Here is an 18,683-nt window from a genome sequence, read left to right on the forward strand (position 1 = left end):
GGGGGAGTCTCTCATCCATTTTCATTTTAATAATCTCCCTCCTCCCCCAGATTTTAAGCCAAGTAAATAGTTAATACTTCACTGTATTTAGTTGATTCAATTTTGTTTTCATTCTTACACTCTTCTTTATTTCCTACTTTTCATTTCTAAGTTTTCTCCCTCTAACTTATATGTACTTTAACTATTGTTTTAGCTATCTTCTCTCATTTTTTCCTGCTTTTCCTTTCAGAATTTAGAAAATGCTCAGTATACTCTTGTTTTTCATGAAATTCAAAAAAATTAGTTCATTAGAATCCTAACTCCTCTGAGGCATACACTGAGCATCTGGCTACAGGAGGACCCCTGATGAAATTTACATGCACTAAAGCTGCCTTCCTGAATTGCTCTTAGCTCCTGCTGCCATTCTCACCTCCTGTTTCTTCTCTACCAAAACCCCTTCCTCCTACTTACAGGACCATTTAGCATGTGTCTGGTTCAGTTTGGGTGCTACAAACCACCCCAAAGATGTTCAGACACCGCTCCCGCTCTGTAAAATACCGTGTGCGACAATAAATCCATTCTCCTGCACATTGTTTGGATAATGAACTCTGGTTGCTCTTCGTAAGTTTCCATTAGATTAAATTCTCTCTGATTTTCTTCTCCTCTTTCCAAGGGAGGATTGTATGAGACAGTTAACGAGGTTTACAAGCTGGTCATCCCCATCCTGGAAGCGCATCGAGACTTCCGGAAGCTGACCTCCACTCACGACAAGCTGCAGAAGGCCTTTGACAGCATCATTAACAAGGTAGCTGGGGATTGTGGCTCACAGGTCCTGTTACCTGGTGGCAGGAGTCCCTGTCCCAGAAATGCTTAGCCCTCCTTCCTTTCTAAGGAGTGATTCACCTTGAGCACATCACTACTGTAGCTCTCATCTACCCAACAGAAAAGGGCTGGGAATAGACAGGGGACCAGCATTTAGGGTGTGAAAGAAGGCAGCTTGAATTACTTCATAACCAAAAAATGTGAGAATCTTCTAAATGCACTTTTTAAAAGGCCCATAAATCTTTCATGGGATTTCTTTTGATATTATTTCCAAAGTTTATGCCATAAGCATTACTTTTTTTTTTTTAAGGGAGTGGTTTCTGTTTACATCAGCTGTATAAAAATGCTTTGTAGCATAATAAAAGACTCCTGCCCTTTGCAACCTAATGGATCCTCAGGAATTATATAACTAAGGAGAGATTTCTTATTTTGTTTACAGGATCATAAGAGAATGTTTGGAACCTACTTCCGAGTTGGTTTCTATGGATCCAAATTTGGGGATTTGGATGAGCAGGAATTTGTTTACAAAGAGCCTGCAATTACCAAACTTCCCGAGATCTCGCATAGACTAGAGGTAAGAAAAGTGGTTCTGTGTGCTTGACATTGTATACTTTACAAAAACAAGTTAGAGTGGGTCATTACAAAAACAAACAAAAAAATGAGTCATGGATTCTTCATTGATCTCTACATAAACATCTCCACTTTGCATTTCTAATATGAAGGTATTAGGTGAGATATGAAGAAAACAAAATTTGGATAATTTTCCCCCAAGATCTATGTATGCTTTTCAAGGTTTATAAATTTATATGGTGAATATTTATAACTCTTTTCAAATGTGAGTAATGTATTCCACCAGATACAGAATAATTGGGTTTTATCAGCTTTAAGAGTATCATTTTGACTTTGAAGTAATCTGGCCAAATTACTGAATCAGCCCTAGAAAATGGTTTGGCCATCTATTTGGTGTCACAAGACAGCACATTCCATTCGGATCCAGAGACACTGGACAGCAGCTATCCCGTGGGCTGTGGCTAGCCCAGACTCCAACCTGCCATTTACATTTGGTTCATAATAAAACAGAAAAAAGCAACTTGTTCTTGGAGGAAAAGCTGAAAGAATGGAGAAAAAGAGAAACAGCGTAAAGTCAGAAAAAAGAAAACAGACATTGAAAGCACTAAGAATCCAGGAAGAAAGGCAAGGGTCTCAGAAAGGCAAGGGTGTCCCCAAGACAAAACCCATCAGGCTGCTGACAGCCATGAACCGAAGATTCACTCCTATGCATTCTCACTATCGATTCAAATTTATGTTGTCTTACGACTGTAAACCTTAAAACACTTTTGTTGCCTAGTTTCTCCTTACACTATCCATCCATGCCGAATAAGACAAGGGGCTTTTACCCTTACTCAACTCAAAGAACCCATGACCCACAGAGTAGTTGGGTGACTTGCCCAAAGTTGTTCAGCCTATGAAAATGAGGACCAGCAGTTGACCCCGGGGCACTTGGTTCCCTAATATTTTCTTCCCACTTGGAATTAGAGGTAGATATTTTGTCTTCTTGTGCACTATGGTTTGCCACATTATGGGAAGCCTGGTGACCTCCAAGTTCCCTGGGTACAAAAGGTGAAAGTAAATAGTGTGATACCCCTGAAGATGCCTCAGGAAATATGATGATGCTGGATGCATTGGAGGCCAAGCATACATGTTACAAGGCAGCATAGATCAGTTGACAGTGCTAGACTTCCTTGTATTTTTATTTTTATCTCAGGAAATGCTGAACATTCCTCATTAGCTCAGAGGGACTCTCGTTAATCAATGAGCAAATTCTACCTTGCACTGTTCCAAACATACTTCACATCTGAGAAGATAAGTACTTGCATTATGTTCAAATAACCTTTATAAACTCTTCATTCTTCTAACCTAGGGATTTTATGGTCAGTGTTTTGGTGCAGAATTTGTGGAAGTGATAAAAGACTCCACTCCTGTGGACAAAACCAAGTTGGATCCTAATAAGGTATGAGAAAAAATTGCCAAAAATAACCATCAGGTTCTGAATTCCCTTATTCTACCCTGAGAACACAAAATGATCTCCTCTGCCTGGACTCTCCATGTCATTTAAATGCAGCCAAACATTTTTGTCTAGTGTTCAACTAGTAATTGGTTAGATCTTAAAGAAACCACACTCAAAGACAGGAATCGTAATCGGAGCTATAATTAATTAGGCACCATCTGTGTGCCTGGCACTGTTAGGTACTTTTCATGCATCATTTCATCTCATCATCCAATAGCCCTTTGAAGTAGGTTTTGTTGCTTCTGTTTTACAGATGAGAAAACTGAGGCATAGAAAGGTTAAGCAACTTTCCAAGATCATGCGAGTGGCAGAGCCAGTCCTCAAACTTGGGGTCTGTCATCCCTACACCCATACTCTTAATCACTTCTTTACTGCTTTCTACAAAACCTTTAAACTCTCAATTTAAGACATGTTAAAAAGATGCAACCTCCTGACTGACAGCGTTTAATGGCACCCTTCCTAGGCTGCAGGTATTCCTTCCAGCCAAGTACACGATCACTGTGTTGTTGAAGAAATGATTAAAAAGGCTTGGGCTTCAGTTTCTCGCTTTCACATGAGGGTGTTTTTCGTTTCACCCCCAACTGGGAGTACTGCGGTACAATTCTGATAAAAACCACCTGGAGTTAGCATCAGACTCCACAAGTTAAAGGCTCAGCCCTCCACAAGACTGCCCTTACTTTAGACGCCCGCCTTCGGGGGGGCCCCCCGGGGCCACCCCCATCTGACCAGCCGGCTGCAAATTTGGGAGTTCGCACAACATCCAGGTTAGATAGTTCACTAGAATGACTCACAGAGTTTAAAAAGTACTGCACTTATGATTACAGTTTTATAATAAAGGGTATACACGGAGCAAGGTCTAGGAAGAGGCATAGTTTCTATGCCCTTTCCTTGTGGAATCCAGGCAACGTCACCCCCCACCCGGCACATCAGTGTGTTCACCAACCAGGAAACTGTGTCCAGAGTTTTTATTGGGGTTTCATTACGTAGGCATGATTAATTAAATCAGTGGCCACATGATTGATCACAATTTCCAGCCTCCTCCCCTCTCTGGAGATCAAGCTGGCCCAAAGGTCCAACCTTCTAATCACACCTCCCATCCTGAAACTTTCTAGGGACTCACTTTGAATCATCTCATTGGCATAACAGAGACACTCCTATCACTCAGGAAATTCCAAGGGTTTTTGAATCTCTGTGCCAGGAAATGGGGACAAAGACCAGACATATTCTTTATTATACCACAGGGTGATACCTGCCTGCTCAGCCTACCTTATAGGCAGATATGCTCGTGAATGAGCTTTCTAAGCTGCTGGAAATAATGCAAGCGGAAGGTATTATTAAGGGCTAGGGGACAGAGGACGAGTTACCATCTGGCAGGCCTGTAAAATGAAAGGTCCAAACTCTTGCCTCAGTTCTGTCTTCCAGGATATCATGAAGATGATGCAAGGAGGGAGGAACTGGCCAAAGTTAAGAGTTTGTTTTCCTACACATCTCAGAACACTTGCTCGCTTAAGACACATTCCTTAGCCTAGGCTTGAAAGCAATAACTGGTAAGAGTTGAACTAAGCTTCAACAGAAATGCTTAGGGTCCTTGGAAGACAGCACTGGCTGTGTGACCACAGTCACCTGTGCCCAGCACGAGTTATATAGAACCACCAGTGACCTCCCTGACACAGGGTGCCCTTTTCCCCTATTTTAAAATTCCCAGGGTAGGTTATGAGAACTTGGAATGAGAGTCTTAACCCAGAATTACACCAGATTTCATTATACTAAATAGTGATTTAAGATCTGAGGTCAGTGACCCCACCCATCCACTTCAGTGGGTGGGCATCCCAGCATCTGTGCTCATTGTTACACTTTCATTCTTAAAGTGGCCTTTCATTTTTCATTCTTAAAGAGGCCTTCTTCCTTAATAAGTACACTTCACTGTGTGTGTGTGTGTGTGTGTGTGTGTGTGTGTGTGTGTGTGTGTGTGTGTTTAAATGAGGCATTTCAGTAAAATTCACTCTTTTGGCATTTAGTTCTGTGAGTTTTGACAAACACATGTAACCACCACCACAATCAAGATATAGAATAGTTCCATTACCACAAAATATTTCCCCATGCCCTTTGTAGTCATTCTCTGCTTTCAACCCCTGACAGTCACTGATCTGTATTCTGTAAGTTTGGCTTTTCCAGAATGTGTATAAATGGAATCATACAGTAAATAAGTGGAATCACTTTCTGAGTCTGGCTTCTTTGACTTAGCATAATCCATTGATATTCATCTGTGTTGTAGTAGTTCATTCCTTTTTATTGCTGAATAGTGTTCCATTGTGTGGATGTACCACCAGTTGTTTATCCATTTCCCCACTTGAGGGACATTTGGGTTGTTTCTAGTTTTTGTCTACTATGACAATTGTAGACAATCGTGTATAGGTTTTTGTGTGAACACAAGTTTTCATTTCCCAGTAGGACTGCTGGGTGGCATGGTCAGTGTAATTTTACTGTATAAGAAACTGCCAACCTGTTTCATGAAGTGGCTGTATGTTTGCATTCCCACTACCTACGGGTGAAAGTTCCAGCTCCGTCTGTGTCAGCACTCAGTAGTGTTCATTTCTGTTAGCCAGTCACACTTTCTAATAAGACTGTAGTGGTCAGGGTCACTCTGAAAAGAGAGTTTGTCCCTCGAGTAGCAGTTTGCAAACTCTCCTGCTACGGGTTCCGTGGAATGAGTTCCTCTGCTAGGAGGGGCGGACCTGACTCTTCCCACAGGCGCATTTTCCTTTCTCTCCTCACAGTCCTTTCTCGGGCTGGGGTGGAGAGGAGCGGTGGCTGATTGCAAATCCATGATCATCCTTTGCAGGACGGCTCATCTTCTCCTCCCCCCCTCCCCAGGTCTACATACAGATCACTTTTGTGGAGCCCTACTTTGATGAGTATGAGATGAAAGACAGGGTAACCCACTTTGAGAAGAATTTCAACCTTCGGAGGTTCATGTACACCACGCCCTTCACGCTGGAGGGGCGGCCGCGGGGCGAGCTACACGAGCAGTACCGGAGGAACACGGTGCTGACCACCATGCACGCCTTCCCCTACATCAAGACCAGGATCAGCGTCATCCAGAAGGAGGAGGTAACAGCAACCGGGAGGGAGCGGCCACCACTGGGTGAGTGGGCCAGGTGACCTCCCAGGAGGACACACACCTGAGCACCCCCTCATGGAAACAGAGAGGGACACACTTGAAATATCATGTGGTGATCTTCTCGCTCTCGTGGTGCCAGGGAATCCCATTCAGGCTGTGACATATTTTACAGCGCTGTTTTATACTAAATGTTTAATATGTTAAAGGTATATCTTTAGTATAAGTATGTTTACATATATAATTATAGTATTTAATATATATTTATATTTTAATTATAAACTTACATAAAATGTATTTATTTAAATTTTAAATCTTTTCTATTAAATTTCTACATATTTGAAAGCTCACAGGTGATTCAGGCATAGTTGTGTTGTTAATTATTAAAGACAAGAACCACAAGCAAGCAGCCTCAGTGAGTTGGTGGTGTCCTGTAAGAAGGTCACCATACAAGGTGGACAAGGTGACAGGCTGACTTCTAGCTTCCTGCTGTGACTTAGCACAAGCTACTTATCTTCAGTGTCTTTATCTGTACATTGTCAGGAAAGACCTCTATGTGCAGTAGGAGACTTTTAACCCATTTTAAATAGGACCGATCAAGAAAGTTAAATCACAGAATCATTCAAAAGTAAACATGCTGTTAAACATTTTATTTTTCTTAAAAACACATACATGCACATTTTTATGCCATCCTATTTATATAGGGCCACAGACTTCTTTGTGATTACGGGTTGGCTGATCACAATTCAGCATTTCTTTCCTATATAAACCATACCCATAGTGCATTGCCCATGATTTTCAATTTTGCTTTCTGTCAGGCAGAATGAGAGCTTAAAGATCCTCGTTAAGCAATGTTAGAGCAGAAGCCTTCTGGATTTTTATGATCCCCCTCCCCCCACCCCAGTCTTTTACAGGTGTCTTGTGCACACCTAATATGACAGGAATTTTTATAGCAACTCATTTTCATAATGTCTTGCACAAGCATTAGCTTGGTTTTCACAGAAACAACTCTTTTTCTTTCCACACCCATAGTTCATCAGCTTATGCATTATTTAATTAGATTAGGTCATTAAAATAACAAGTATAACAGGCATAATCAAGTTGGTGAGCAAACAGATGACTCGTGGTGAACGTAACCTCAGCAGGCAGGAGCTGCAGTGGCTGAGCTAACAGGAGAATAGCCCTGCCAGCTGGTATTGAGCAAGGCAGCCGCATCAAGGAGTGGGTTTCACAGGGGGCAAAGAATGACTGAACCAGCGACTCTGTCAGGAAGAGGTTGGCGTAGACGGCATCTGTTGTATTTCTTATTATTTTGGACTTCTGAACACTGTGACATTCTAGGCATGGCACAGAAATAAACTCATGGTGCCAAAAAGCATTCTCCCGGCTCTTCTCAGCCATCTGTAGTTCCCCAAGAACCTCAGATGAGAACCCCCGTTTCCCTGGGCTGCATAACAAAATACCACGGACAGGTGGCTTAAACAACAGAAATTTGTCTCACGGTTCTGGAGGCTGGAAGTCTGAGATTGAGGTGTTGGCAGGTTGGTTCCTTCCAATGTCTGTGAGGGAGAATCTGCTCCAGGCCTCTCTCCTTGGCCTGCACATGGACTTCTCTCTGTGCCTTCGTGTCATCTGCCTCTGTAAGTGCTTTTGTCCAGGTTTTCTCTTCTTATAAGGACACCAGCTATATCAAATTAGGGTCCACCCTAATGAACTTATTTTAACTTGATTACCTCTGTAAAGGCCCTCTCTCCAAATAAGTTCACAGTCTGAGGTACTGGACGTTAGCACTTCGACATATGAATTTTAGGGGGTCATAATTCAACCCATAACATTCAGGAAGGACCCTACCACAAGCCAGCAGAATTTAGCAACTAGACTGACCTTTAAGAGAATTCCATTTACTAGGAATTCACTTTCAGGGAAAGTTGGAGAAGGCACAAGTGACACCGAAAGCTTGTGTTAAGATGGGGAAGGAGATGTTGAGTGCTGTGTTTTCCCAGTGTAAGTCGAGGAACTTGTTCAGTAATAGGAAAGGAAGCCTAACAGTATAGAAAGAACATGGAGTTTGAGTGTAGACATAATTGCGATCAAATTCTGGCCTACCCACTTACTACCTGTGTCATTTTGTAGAACTTACTTAACCTTATAAATCCCCCTTTGACTGTAAAATGGAAAGAATACGGTTGTTTAAAGGAGTAAATGATAAATGTTTGTAAAGTTCCTGGAACATAAGTACTCAAAAAGTGTTAGGTCCTTCCTTCTTCTTAACCTGTTCAGATTATTTTAAATTACTCTGAAATCTTCCCTTAGCTGCTGCTTCAAATCCAGGTGCCCTCTCTGTCGTAACTTCAGGATTGTCCACGGCTTCTGAGGCCACACAGTGACTTCCCTACATTTATGTCCTTATGTTCAGTTTGTTTTGACACCGATTGAAGTTGCCATTGAAGACATGAAGAAGAAGACCCTGCAATTAGCAGTTGCCATTAACCAGGAGCCCCCTGATGCAAAGATGCTTCAAATGGTGCTGCAGGGCTCTGTAGGAGCCACTGTAAACCAGGTAAGCAAAGCCAGCTGGTGGCAGCCGCTCTGGTTCTCAGTATTTGGGCTGTCATTATTACTATACCCTCCTTCCTTGGGGTTGATGAGGAGTCTGATCCACTTACTAACCTGAACACTTGTGAGGTTTAGAAGCCTTCGGGAGGTCTCTTCTTCATGGGACAACCCAAGGTAGAAAAGAAATTCTAGAGATGAGGGAACCAGGTTTCAGAAGTACCATTTCTCAAGGAGTTTCCTTTGGGGGGTCAGACCTAGCAATATGATCCAGATCTGGAGTCCTGTTGGAGAGTGCTTCATCATGCCCAGTCTTGGCAAAGTTGTTGCAGGGCTTGAGATTAATCTAAGAATGCCTGTGGGAGAGAGGGGAAAGGGTCTAGAACATCCAACTCCTGGGTAAGTCACAGGTTGAATCCAGCATAAAAAGGCTTTGCCAACCAGGAGTGACCTGGGACCAGACTTCTTGGGCCACTTCAGACCAGACTGGATCTTCTGAGACCTATAAGAACACTAACTCCTAAGTTCAGCATGGAACTAAACCAGTCTTAGATGGAGGGAGGCAGTAGCCTAGCACTCTCTGTCCAGTGAGCCTCCTTAATTTCAGCTCTAGATCTGCTCTTGTCCACACCTCAACTCTCAAAAATTCAATGAGTATCATGACTCCTTCCTCTCTTGGCACACTTGATTCTCCTGCAAAAAGTCTGAGTCCACTTAACATCAAGGGAGCAGAAATAGTAGAGAGGAGAAATAACTACTGTATTTCCAAGATCAGAAAAACTTGGGAAGGTATTGCCTTTGTAAGTGCCAATCCTTTGATTAATATGGAAGACTTGATAAATTCACAAGCATGGGCTACATATGTACTATGGATATCTCTGACTCAAGCCAGCAATTATGCAAAATTGTGTTTGTGACTAGGGCAACTAGATAAGTGAATATGAATGGACAGATCAAGACAATCCCCATTTTTAGAAAAGTGACTCAAATCACATATCCTGATGCAGTTACTTGTATTAACTTTATGTGTGAAGGAACACCTATTAGTAGTAGTATTTGATTGAAAAAATACACTTATACTTCTGAGTATTCTCTTAAAACTCCAGACCCTCCTAAAGAATCAAAGCTTACTGAGAAGTTCAAGATCTTCCTTAATGTTTTGGTCAAACTAACTACAAAATTAAGTGTTCAAACTAAGAAGTCATTCCAACATTTATTCCCAAGTAACTTAATTTTTCTTTTTAATATCACTATTTCTTTTTAACTTTTTCATTTAGGGACCACTGGAAGTAGCCCAAGTGTTCTTGGCTGAAATTCCAGCTGACCCCAAACTCTATCGACATCACAACAAATTGAGGTTATGCTTTAAGGAATTCATAATGAGGTAAGAAGGAAAATGGCTGGGAATTTCATTAGTGCAGTGGTTTTCAAAGTGCAGTCCCAGACCAGCAGCTTCAGCATCACCTGAGAATTTGCTAGAAAGACAAAGTCTCACGCACCACCCAGACCTACTGAAATGGAATCTCTCGAAGTGGGGTTCAGCCATCTGTGTTTTAACAAGCCCTCCAGATAATTCTAACTGCAGCTAAAGTTTGAGAACCACTGCAGGAGAGTAACACCAATTGTACTCCTGATAAGTAACTAACACTTAAACTGTAAAGTGCTTGCATGTCTCTCATCTCTCATGTGCCTCACAATCACATTGTTAAAACAGTATCATCAACCATCTGCATTTTACAGAGGTTCAGAAACAGGAGAACTTTACTTAAGTCACACAGCCACCAGTTAGTAGCAAAGTGGAGTTCAAACCAGGTCGTCTGAATCCCAATAGTCCACACTGCCATCAATGTGCTGATATTCCACTGATGCGTTAGAGCCCCAGAAGTTCTTGGTACTGAAAATCTTTGCAATTTCCCAAATCATATAATAACTTATTTTTAGAAACTTAAAAACAGACACAGCCTCAAATTCAGAGATAAAGGCAAGATTCTAACTCTGGGCTTTTTTGAAGGTACCATCTCAATGACAGCTCCCCATGTCAGGCAAGCCTCATCTCTGCTCCCAAATTCTGCGGTGGAGAATTCTATAGCCAGTTCAGCCTGGATAGAAAATGTGTCTCTGGGCAAGGTCTTGCCATCTGTTACAATACAGACAGATATATTGGGTCTCCTGTGGCCCTAAAAAGAATGAAGGATGTGATGGTATTTCACCTGTAAGAGAGAAAAAATCAGAAAAATGTGTACCCATATTTCTTTTTATTCAGAACCTTAGAGCAGATATAAAGTACAGGAATATCCTCACTTAGCAGCTGGAGATAAAGGAGGCTAAAAGTTCAAATTTGCTACACTTAGTGAAAAATCATCAGAATGCAAGTGTTGGGTGAGGTTAAAGATATCTCTTCCTCACAGGCTTTGGTGAGAGGTCCGTAACTTTGCCATATATAGAGGAGACACGCTTTGTCCTGCAGTGAAGCACAGCTGCTTGGTTATAGGATGCGCGTGTGTGGTTGTGTGTATGAATGTGTGTGTGTGCGCACACATACATAAACATGCACACACACACAGATTATATATATTAATGTTTTGGTATTTGAATTGTTTTCTTTATTTGATAGCAATTCTGACATTACAAGAAAGGTAGATTTTCTTTAATACACAGTCTATATTCATATAACAAAGAGCTAGAAAAATATTTGGGGGATTTTTAAGCTCTGTTTTTCACGTATTTTTATTTAAAATTAATAAAATTTTTATTTAAAATTAATTAAAATCAATAATTAATTATTATTAAAATTAATTTTTATTTAAAATTAAAATTATTTAAAATTTAAAAGTTGTAGGACTCTAAAGTTGGCTGTGGCCCAGGCTTCTCTGAACCCCTGAAAGGAGCTATGAAACTTTTAATGAGCACTCAGTATGACCCACCTATGATATTACAGAGATCTGGGTATTCTGCTCTTGATGACAGGACATATGTCTGAATGGCTAAATTACACAGTGCAGCATGTGCTAAGAACTCTGAGAGTGTACTAAATACAGGACTATAGCGATCAGAAAAGAGAGATCACGTAGAGGCTGGAATGGTGGGGGAGGCTTTGTGGAAAACACCCCTTCAACCTTGTCTTGACTTATCACCCAAATGTCACGGGTTCAGATCCCCATATTGGCTAGCCACCAAAAATTTAAAACAAAATAAGGTAAAACAAACAAACAAACAAAAAAACCCTTGTCTTGAATATTTGAGTGGAAGAAAGGGGGTGGTGGGAAGAGGGAATAAGTGGTAAGTAGGCTGACATGAGCACAAGACTCGGAGACAGGAACGCCCGTGACACACCTGGGCTCCTCTAATTCCAGCTAAGGTGGCGTGTTCTCATGAGCATGCTGGGACAAGGAGGAAGGATTGGAGAGACAGTAACGTTAGTAAAGGGGACTTTGAACAGAATGTAAATGTCAAAGGCAGCTTGTTAAGAGAGGAAGTAATTTTCATTTTGTTTAGAGTTCACATCAATTTTCTCTACCAGTAACGAATCTTGCAATCCAGTATCTCATAGGTGTGATCCTCTCCATGACTCCACTTAGTTAAAATTGACTTATAAAATCCCTACTGAACATGCATTTCTAATTAGCTTTCAGCCCCAGGAAGAGTAAATACAAAGAGAACCAGGGGTGAATAAAACTAGTACCCGGCAAGAGATACAACAGGAAATGGATGTTCCCAGGGATAGTCCTTTAACAAAGTCATGCTTTAGACTTTTAATGATGATGTATCTTTCTCCCGAGATGGCCTGAAAAAAAAAAAAAAAAAAAAAGCTGGAATTTAAAAATCAAATTCATCATTTAAAATGTTGTTCTTCAACCCTGCTAATGGTGATTCCACATGGGAAACCAGGCTATATAGTCCTCCCTTCTTCCATGCTGGTTGGGCTGCTGCATTGTTCTAGAAATGCCACAAAACTATCTTTCAGTGCTTCACAAACTTCACTGTGCTTATAGAGCACCTGGGGATCTTGTCAAAATGCAGATTCTAACTCAGTTAAGCTAGGATGTGGCCTGAGACTCTGCATTTCTAACAAGCTCCCAGGTATTGTGCTGCTGCTGGATTGGACCAGACTTTGAGTAGAGAGGCTGCAGAGGTAGCTGGATTGCCTCCCTTTCACAACCCCCCAACCCCACCACCTCCCCGGGGCTTACTCCCTCAGGCCATCCCTGTTGTCCCCTCACCTCTTTTGCCTTCCTGTTCCTCCCTTCAAAAAAGCTAACGTGCTCAAACTGCTACACGATGAACCAACTGTAGACGTTGGTTCATCCATTCGTTCAGCAAACACATATACTTTGTGCCAGGCAGGGCACTACACATGTGGAAAGAGGAACTTCCAATCCAAACGGGACAAGGCTACAGGCAAAACAATCTTGCTGCTCACTCTTATCGCCACGTGCAAACAGAGAGCGACTTTCCTCTTGATTTCACCTAGATCAAAAGTAGCGATTTCACTAGATCAGATGATAGTGACGGCTGCACAGCTGAATAAATTTACTAAAACATATCCAACTGTACAATTAAAATGGGTGAGTGTTAGGGTGTATAAGTTACACCCTCAATACTAGGAGTAGATGAGAAACCCTTCTTTCCTTTTCTCCTCATTGCTTAACTGCTTCTCAAGTCTAATCAGGAACAGAGTAACAATTTTGTCAAGTTGTTTGCACAGGTGTATTTCTCTCCCAACTCTGCCTTCAGATAGCACAGGTGATGTGGGAACACGTTTGGAGGTTGAACAGCTCTCAGGTTTCCCTTTTAGTAAGCTCCAGCTTCTCAACAGACTTGGGATGTGTAGGTCGATCAGCCCAGACTTCCAAGGTGACCACAAGTGAGCCTTCCATTGCAGAGAGCTAATAGCAGAAACACAAGCCTGCCAGGTCCACTGCAGCTGGCTCTGCCACTGGACAGTGGTCTTTCTGACTCAGCTGTAGCAGAATGAGAAACAGCCATCTAGAAACCTGGCAGGCTGACTTGCTGCAGCCAGCGCTCACCCATCCAGTCCCGCAACTCTTCAAACCCTTGCCAAGTTGGGACCTCAATCTCCTTCTGCCTTTTTCTGCAGTAAGAAAAAACAGCTCAGGGGTTCAGAGCCAATACACATAGATACAACATTCTCTCTCCGTCCTCTGCTCCCCAAAGCACCCAGACCATTTCAGGGATGGCAATCCATTTTTAAATTTTCTTCTTCTCACTTATCTGAACTTTCCCCTATCTGTAAAGACTAAGTGATTTTTAATTAATTTTTATATTTAAATATAAGGCCATTTTTAGAAAATACAATCTGCCACACTCTAGAAGCATTTAATTTTTCCAGCAACCCTAGGAGATTATATGAGATTATTATCCCCACTTTACAGATAAGAAAATCGAGGATTTCAGTGGTTATGTCATTGTGCTAATGAGTAGCAGCTGGTTTCAACACCAGTTCTTTCTGCATATAGAGCATTTAACCCAGTCTGGGGCACATGGTAAGCAATCAGTGTATGTTAGCTAGCTACTACTATTTCTGCAAACAAAGACTGCAGAGAGTTTAGTTAATTCTGCCAATGTCATCAGAATAGACATTCCCAAATTAGCAGTCAGCATCTGCAGGCCTTGTCCCACCTCTCACAGTCTGCCAATGTTACAAATCTGGGCCTTGAAGTCATCCTGAAACTGGTAATATTTTACATGTGGTGGTAGCTCATAACTGTTAATTAAGAAGCAATAAAAAATAATAAGAGGTGATATAGACTTCTCAGGATTCAAAGGCCATATACCTCTCTTTCTGGATCTTCCCTAACATCTTTAATATGTAACCTTAGGTATCCTATAATTTGCTTCAGTTAATTTCAAACTTAAAAGATAGGTGAAAGTCCAGTAAAGGAAGTTCTTTTGGCTTCTGGGTGAGTTAAATCAAGTCCATCTTCTATTCCATGATGCAGCTGTGGTCTTAGGTTTAATTTTGCCCAGGCCAGGTAGCTGTCCCCTGACCGAGGGCCACATGCCACCCTCTTCATCTTTGACTTCCATCCTGAAAATGTGTTCAATATTATTAGGGAGAATTTGGTAACAATGTCTGGGTATCTCCATAACTTAACCCAAATCTAGCACCACTATTAGGAAAATAGTTTAAACCACTTTGATCACCAGAATCTTATTCATCTGAAGGATAATAGAATTATTACTAATTATTGCATGTCAGTTAAATTACAACCATTTATTCCATCCCTTTAAGGTTTGTTGATTTGTAAGGTCCTTGGGGTAGTACAGTATGAAACAAAAGATAGGACTTTATCATGTTTAAATAACATGATTTTCTTCCATGGGAGGGTGTGAAAAACATTAGGACACAAATCAGATAACCACAATGAATTGTAAAGACTTTGTCTTTAATGCTTTGCAGTTTTGCCATAATGGAGCTAGGTAGATATCTGGTTTTGTTCATTAAAACATCTGTGTCTGTTTTCAGCTCTAGAAAATTATGAGCACTTATCCCTTTGAATAGTGCTCTCCCTTTTTTTCCATTCCCTTGGAGTTTCTATTAGATGTGGACTGGGCATCTCCATTATATCTTCCATGTTTCTTACCCAATTAAAAAATATTTTTAATTTATTTTTTACCTCTGATGATTTCCTTAGATCTGCCTTAGTTTTCCAGTTGTGTCTAGTGACTATTTTTGCAGTCACTAAAATACAGACAAAATCCCCAATGGACAGATTAAATAATAGACAGTCCATTGGGGATGGACAGTCACTAGACACAACTGGAAAACTAAGGCAGATCTAAGGAAATCATCAGAGGTAAAAAATAAATTAAAAATATTTTTTAATTGGGTAAGAAACATGGAAGATATAATGGAGATGCCCAGTCCACATCTAATAGAAACTCCAAGGGAATGGAAAATAAGGGAGAGCACTATTCAAAGGGATAAGTGCTCATAATTTTCTAGATTTTTATTTGGTTCTTTTCTGAAATTTTTCTGGTCTCTTTTTTCATACTTCATGGATTTTATACCTTTTATTACCTCTCTATATTAACTTATTTTATACCTTTTATTACCTATCTATATTAACTTTGGTTTTGTACATTGCTCTGTATCTCTAATTCTTACTGAGCTAATTTTTCTGCTTGTGGCATCTGTTGGTTCTCCCTCATGGTGGCTGGTTTCCTCATGTGGTTTATAATTTTTATTGCGAGCTCATCTTTGGCAGGAGTTGCTCTTTCTATGGGTGGCCTATATGTCCTGTTTGAGAAGGTGTTCCTCTGAGAAACTTTACATTGGTTTCTGTTTAACCCCAGGGATTTCAATAATCTTGGACTAGTTCTTAAGTTAATTCCTCATCTTGGAGCACACACAACAAAGAATGTAAACACGTAACTCATAACCGTGTGTGACGCAAGCCTAGAATTTCAGTTTCTCAATGTGACTTTCTTTCCCATTAATGGCCCTAAGCTGATAGCAAGTTTCCATTCCATCCGCAGGGACAAAATAGAAATAAAAACTGACTTTCTGGGATTGTTGGAAAAATTAAGTAGATAATGCATACAAACTCTTTGCAAGATACCCATAGCAAGAGGTTCTCAATTATGGCTAAGTAGGCATCAATACCCCCTGGGCAACTTTTCAAAAATAGATATTTCTGGGTGATACCCTTCAATAAGTCTGATTCATGAAGTCTGAAGTCGGGCCCAGAAATCTGCATTTTGAAAAGCCCCACAGGTGATCTTGATGTGCCACCAAGTTTGAAAACATTCTTAAAGGTACTCAAGAAATGTTAAACAGTGTCATTGTTCCCCAAATTCTTTCATCTCAGATGTGGTGAGGCCGTAGAGAAAAATAAGCGTCTCATCACCGCAGACCAGAGGGAGTATCAGCAGGAACTCAAAAAGAATTATAACAAGTTGAAAGAGAACCTTAGGCCAATGATTGAACGGAAAATTCCAGAACTCTACAAGCCGATATTCAGAGTCGAGAGTCAAAAGAGGTAAGAATAGGGCAGAGGGGGCCTCTTCCTGGGACATTGCTCTTTGGGCCCAGCAAATTGGGGCAGGCTGAGCTGCACTGGGTGAGCTGCACTGGGTGAGCTGCACTGAGTGAGCTGCAGAACCTCCGAGGGGGTGGCAGTGTGGCTGGAGTCGGGCTGCTTCCATTCTCCCAGTACCTCCTCCTTTACCTGCCTGGACCCCTTCCTGTCGGCCTGGTGCCAGCAGTCTTCCCAGGGCCCATATATGGCCTGTGTGGTTTTGTTTGTTTGGGGCACAGTGTGAAGGGGTCTAAGCCCCTTCACTTATTATTTAGTGAGTTCTCTATGACTGATGTCCTTTTCTGCTGAATGATTCCCCCTTCCCTTTCTTTAAAAGTCTGATTGATCTTTCTTACCTATGTGTTCTCTCTCTCTCTCTCTCTTCTTAATTTCAGGGACTCCTTCCACAGATCTAGTTTCAGGAAATGTGAAACCCAGTTGTCACAGGGCAGCTAAGAAAAGCTGTCTTCACTCACAGAGACTGAGGCCCTGCGACCCTGGAGAAGGACTCGATGGTACTTGAAACAGGGCATTTGCCATGCAGGACCCACAGCACTCTCCCCTGACCAGCCAGCACTCTGGAAGCTTTGGAATTAAGGGACCATGGAAATACACCCAAAGGGACTCTGACCAGATTTTGGCCATACTGAGGGGTTGCGGGGGATTAGGGGGTGGAGGAGGGTTAATCAGGGGTGACTGTGTATTTATTAAAGTGTATTTTCTCACAATGCTGTACAAACAAAGCATAAGCAGCTTCTCCTGCTGAATGTTTAATCACTGTCCACCGAGAGTTGAGTTCCTCTGGTCTATATTTGGATTTACAGGATAAACTCAAATTGCCCGAGGAAAAATGGAAGAGTGGTCCACAAACCTATTCAAAGTGAACTTCACTTCTCCCCTCTTAAGGGAAGAAGAGCGAACTCGCAGGAGCATGAAGCATTTTCAATAAATCTGTGAGGGGAAGCCTTGCTAGAAATCTAAAAATCATGATGGTTGGAAACTTGGGACTAGATTAATTATTTGTGAACTTGTTACCCTTTTGGTAATAGTGGGCTAGTTGTTGTATAGTTGTTTTTGCCTTAATTGTTACTGTTATGTTAATTTAACCTGCATTTATAGAGGAACACACTCAAAGCACTGATTTAGGAGATATATGGTACTCTGAGCAGTCAGCCAAAAATTGCGGACACTGCATTTACTTAAATGGGAACAATTCTCCTATAATGCTTTGCTTTTTTTCTTATGCTCACTCTCCCTTAATCTCTCTCTTTTTCTCCTCTCTGAGGCCAAGTTTATTTTTGTAAAAGGATAATATCTCTGCTTTTATTTCAGAACATTGTGCTGCCCATCAGCATATGTACATCAGCTATAAAATATATTCATCTTTGAATTCTTTTGACAGTGTACTTTAGGTGAACAAAGTTATTATTTGAGAATTAAATTATATATTTTTAATATGACTGATGACCCTGACTGATACTAAAAATGTAATAAGAATTGCAAGTAAAATGTTTCCCTTTGCAACTCATGGTTTTTTGTTTGTTTGGTTAGTTGGTTGGTTTTTTGGACACCTCAATGTTTTGTAAAGCACTTCAGAGAAGAAAAGAGATGGATAATCATGGCCTTGATCAAAAAGTATGATCCAGGGTGGTACCTCTTATGCAATATTTAATCTTGGTGGTCAGAGAGAATTTAGTTTGAATATTCCAGAACGATTGGTTTATACCACCAGGTATGCATGAATTTATATTCAGAAAGAGGACATTTTTTAAAATAATTAAAACTTACTAGTAGTTTGAGTGGAAAACTTTATTTTTTTAGACATTTGGGGCAGAACTAAAATATATTACACATCTAACTGCTTTCTTAAATGAGTACACATGACATACTTTAATTCCATATGTACTTAGTAACTTGTGTATGGGAAACACTGGGTGAAACCAAAGTCAGAAAATATTGTCACTGCCCTCCAAAGTCTCTGTTTAGTAAGAAAGATCATATAAATGTGTATGTAGCCACAAAACAAAACAAACCAGAGTCTATATAGCATGTAACTTTCTGAGTGACGCAAGGACGGCCTTCATTAACGATAACTATTATA

The 18,683-nt window shown here is 40.9% G+C and overlaps 1 protein-coding gene across 1 annotated transcript in view; it reads left to right on the forward strand.

Moving 5' to 3' along the window:
- Positions 1-17,207, forward strand: part of DOCK8 (dedicator of cytokinesis 8) — a 202,812-nt gene extending 185,605 nt beyond the window's left edge. Inside the window, exons 41-48 of the mRNA XM_063081294.1 lie at positions 653-784; positions 1,241-1,375; positions 2,723-2,812; positions 5,744-5,980; positions 8,404-8,547; positions 9,818-9,924; positions 16,373-16,543; positions 16,978-17,207. Coding sequence (XP_062937364.1) covers positions 653-784; positions 1,241-1,375; positions 2,723-2,812; positions 5,744-5,980; positions 8,404-8,547; positions 9,818-9,924; positions 16,373-16,543; positions 16,978-17,038 — 1,077 coding nt within the window. The 3' untranslated portion in view covers positions 17,039-17,207. The remainder of the gene's footprint in view (positions 1-652; positions 785-1,240; positions 1,376-2,722; positions 2,813-5,743; positions 5,981-8,403; positions 8,548-9,817; positions 9,925-16,372; positions 16,544-16,977) is intronic.
- The last annotated feature ends 1,476 nt before the right edge of the window (positions 17,208-18,683 follow it).

This window comes from Cynocephalus volans, chromosome 16 (assembly GCF_027409185.1).
Source record: "Cynocephalus volans isolate mCynVol1 chromosome 16, mCynVol1.pri, whole genome shotgun sequence".
Classification (NCBI taxonomy): domain Eukaryota; kingdom Metazoa; phylum Chordata; class Mammalia; order Dermoptera; family Cynocephalidae; genus Cynocephalus; species Cynocephalus volans.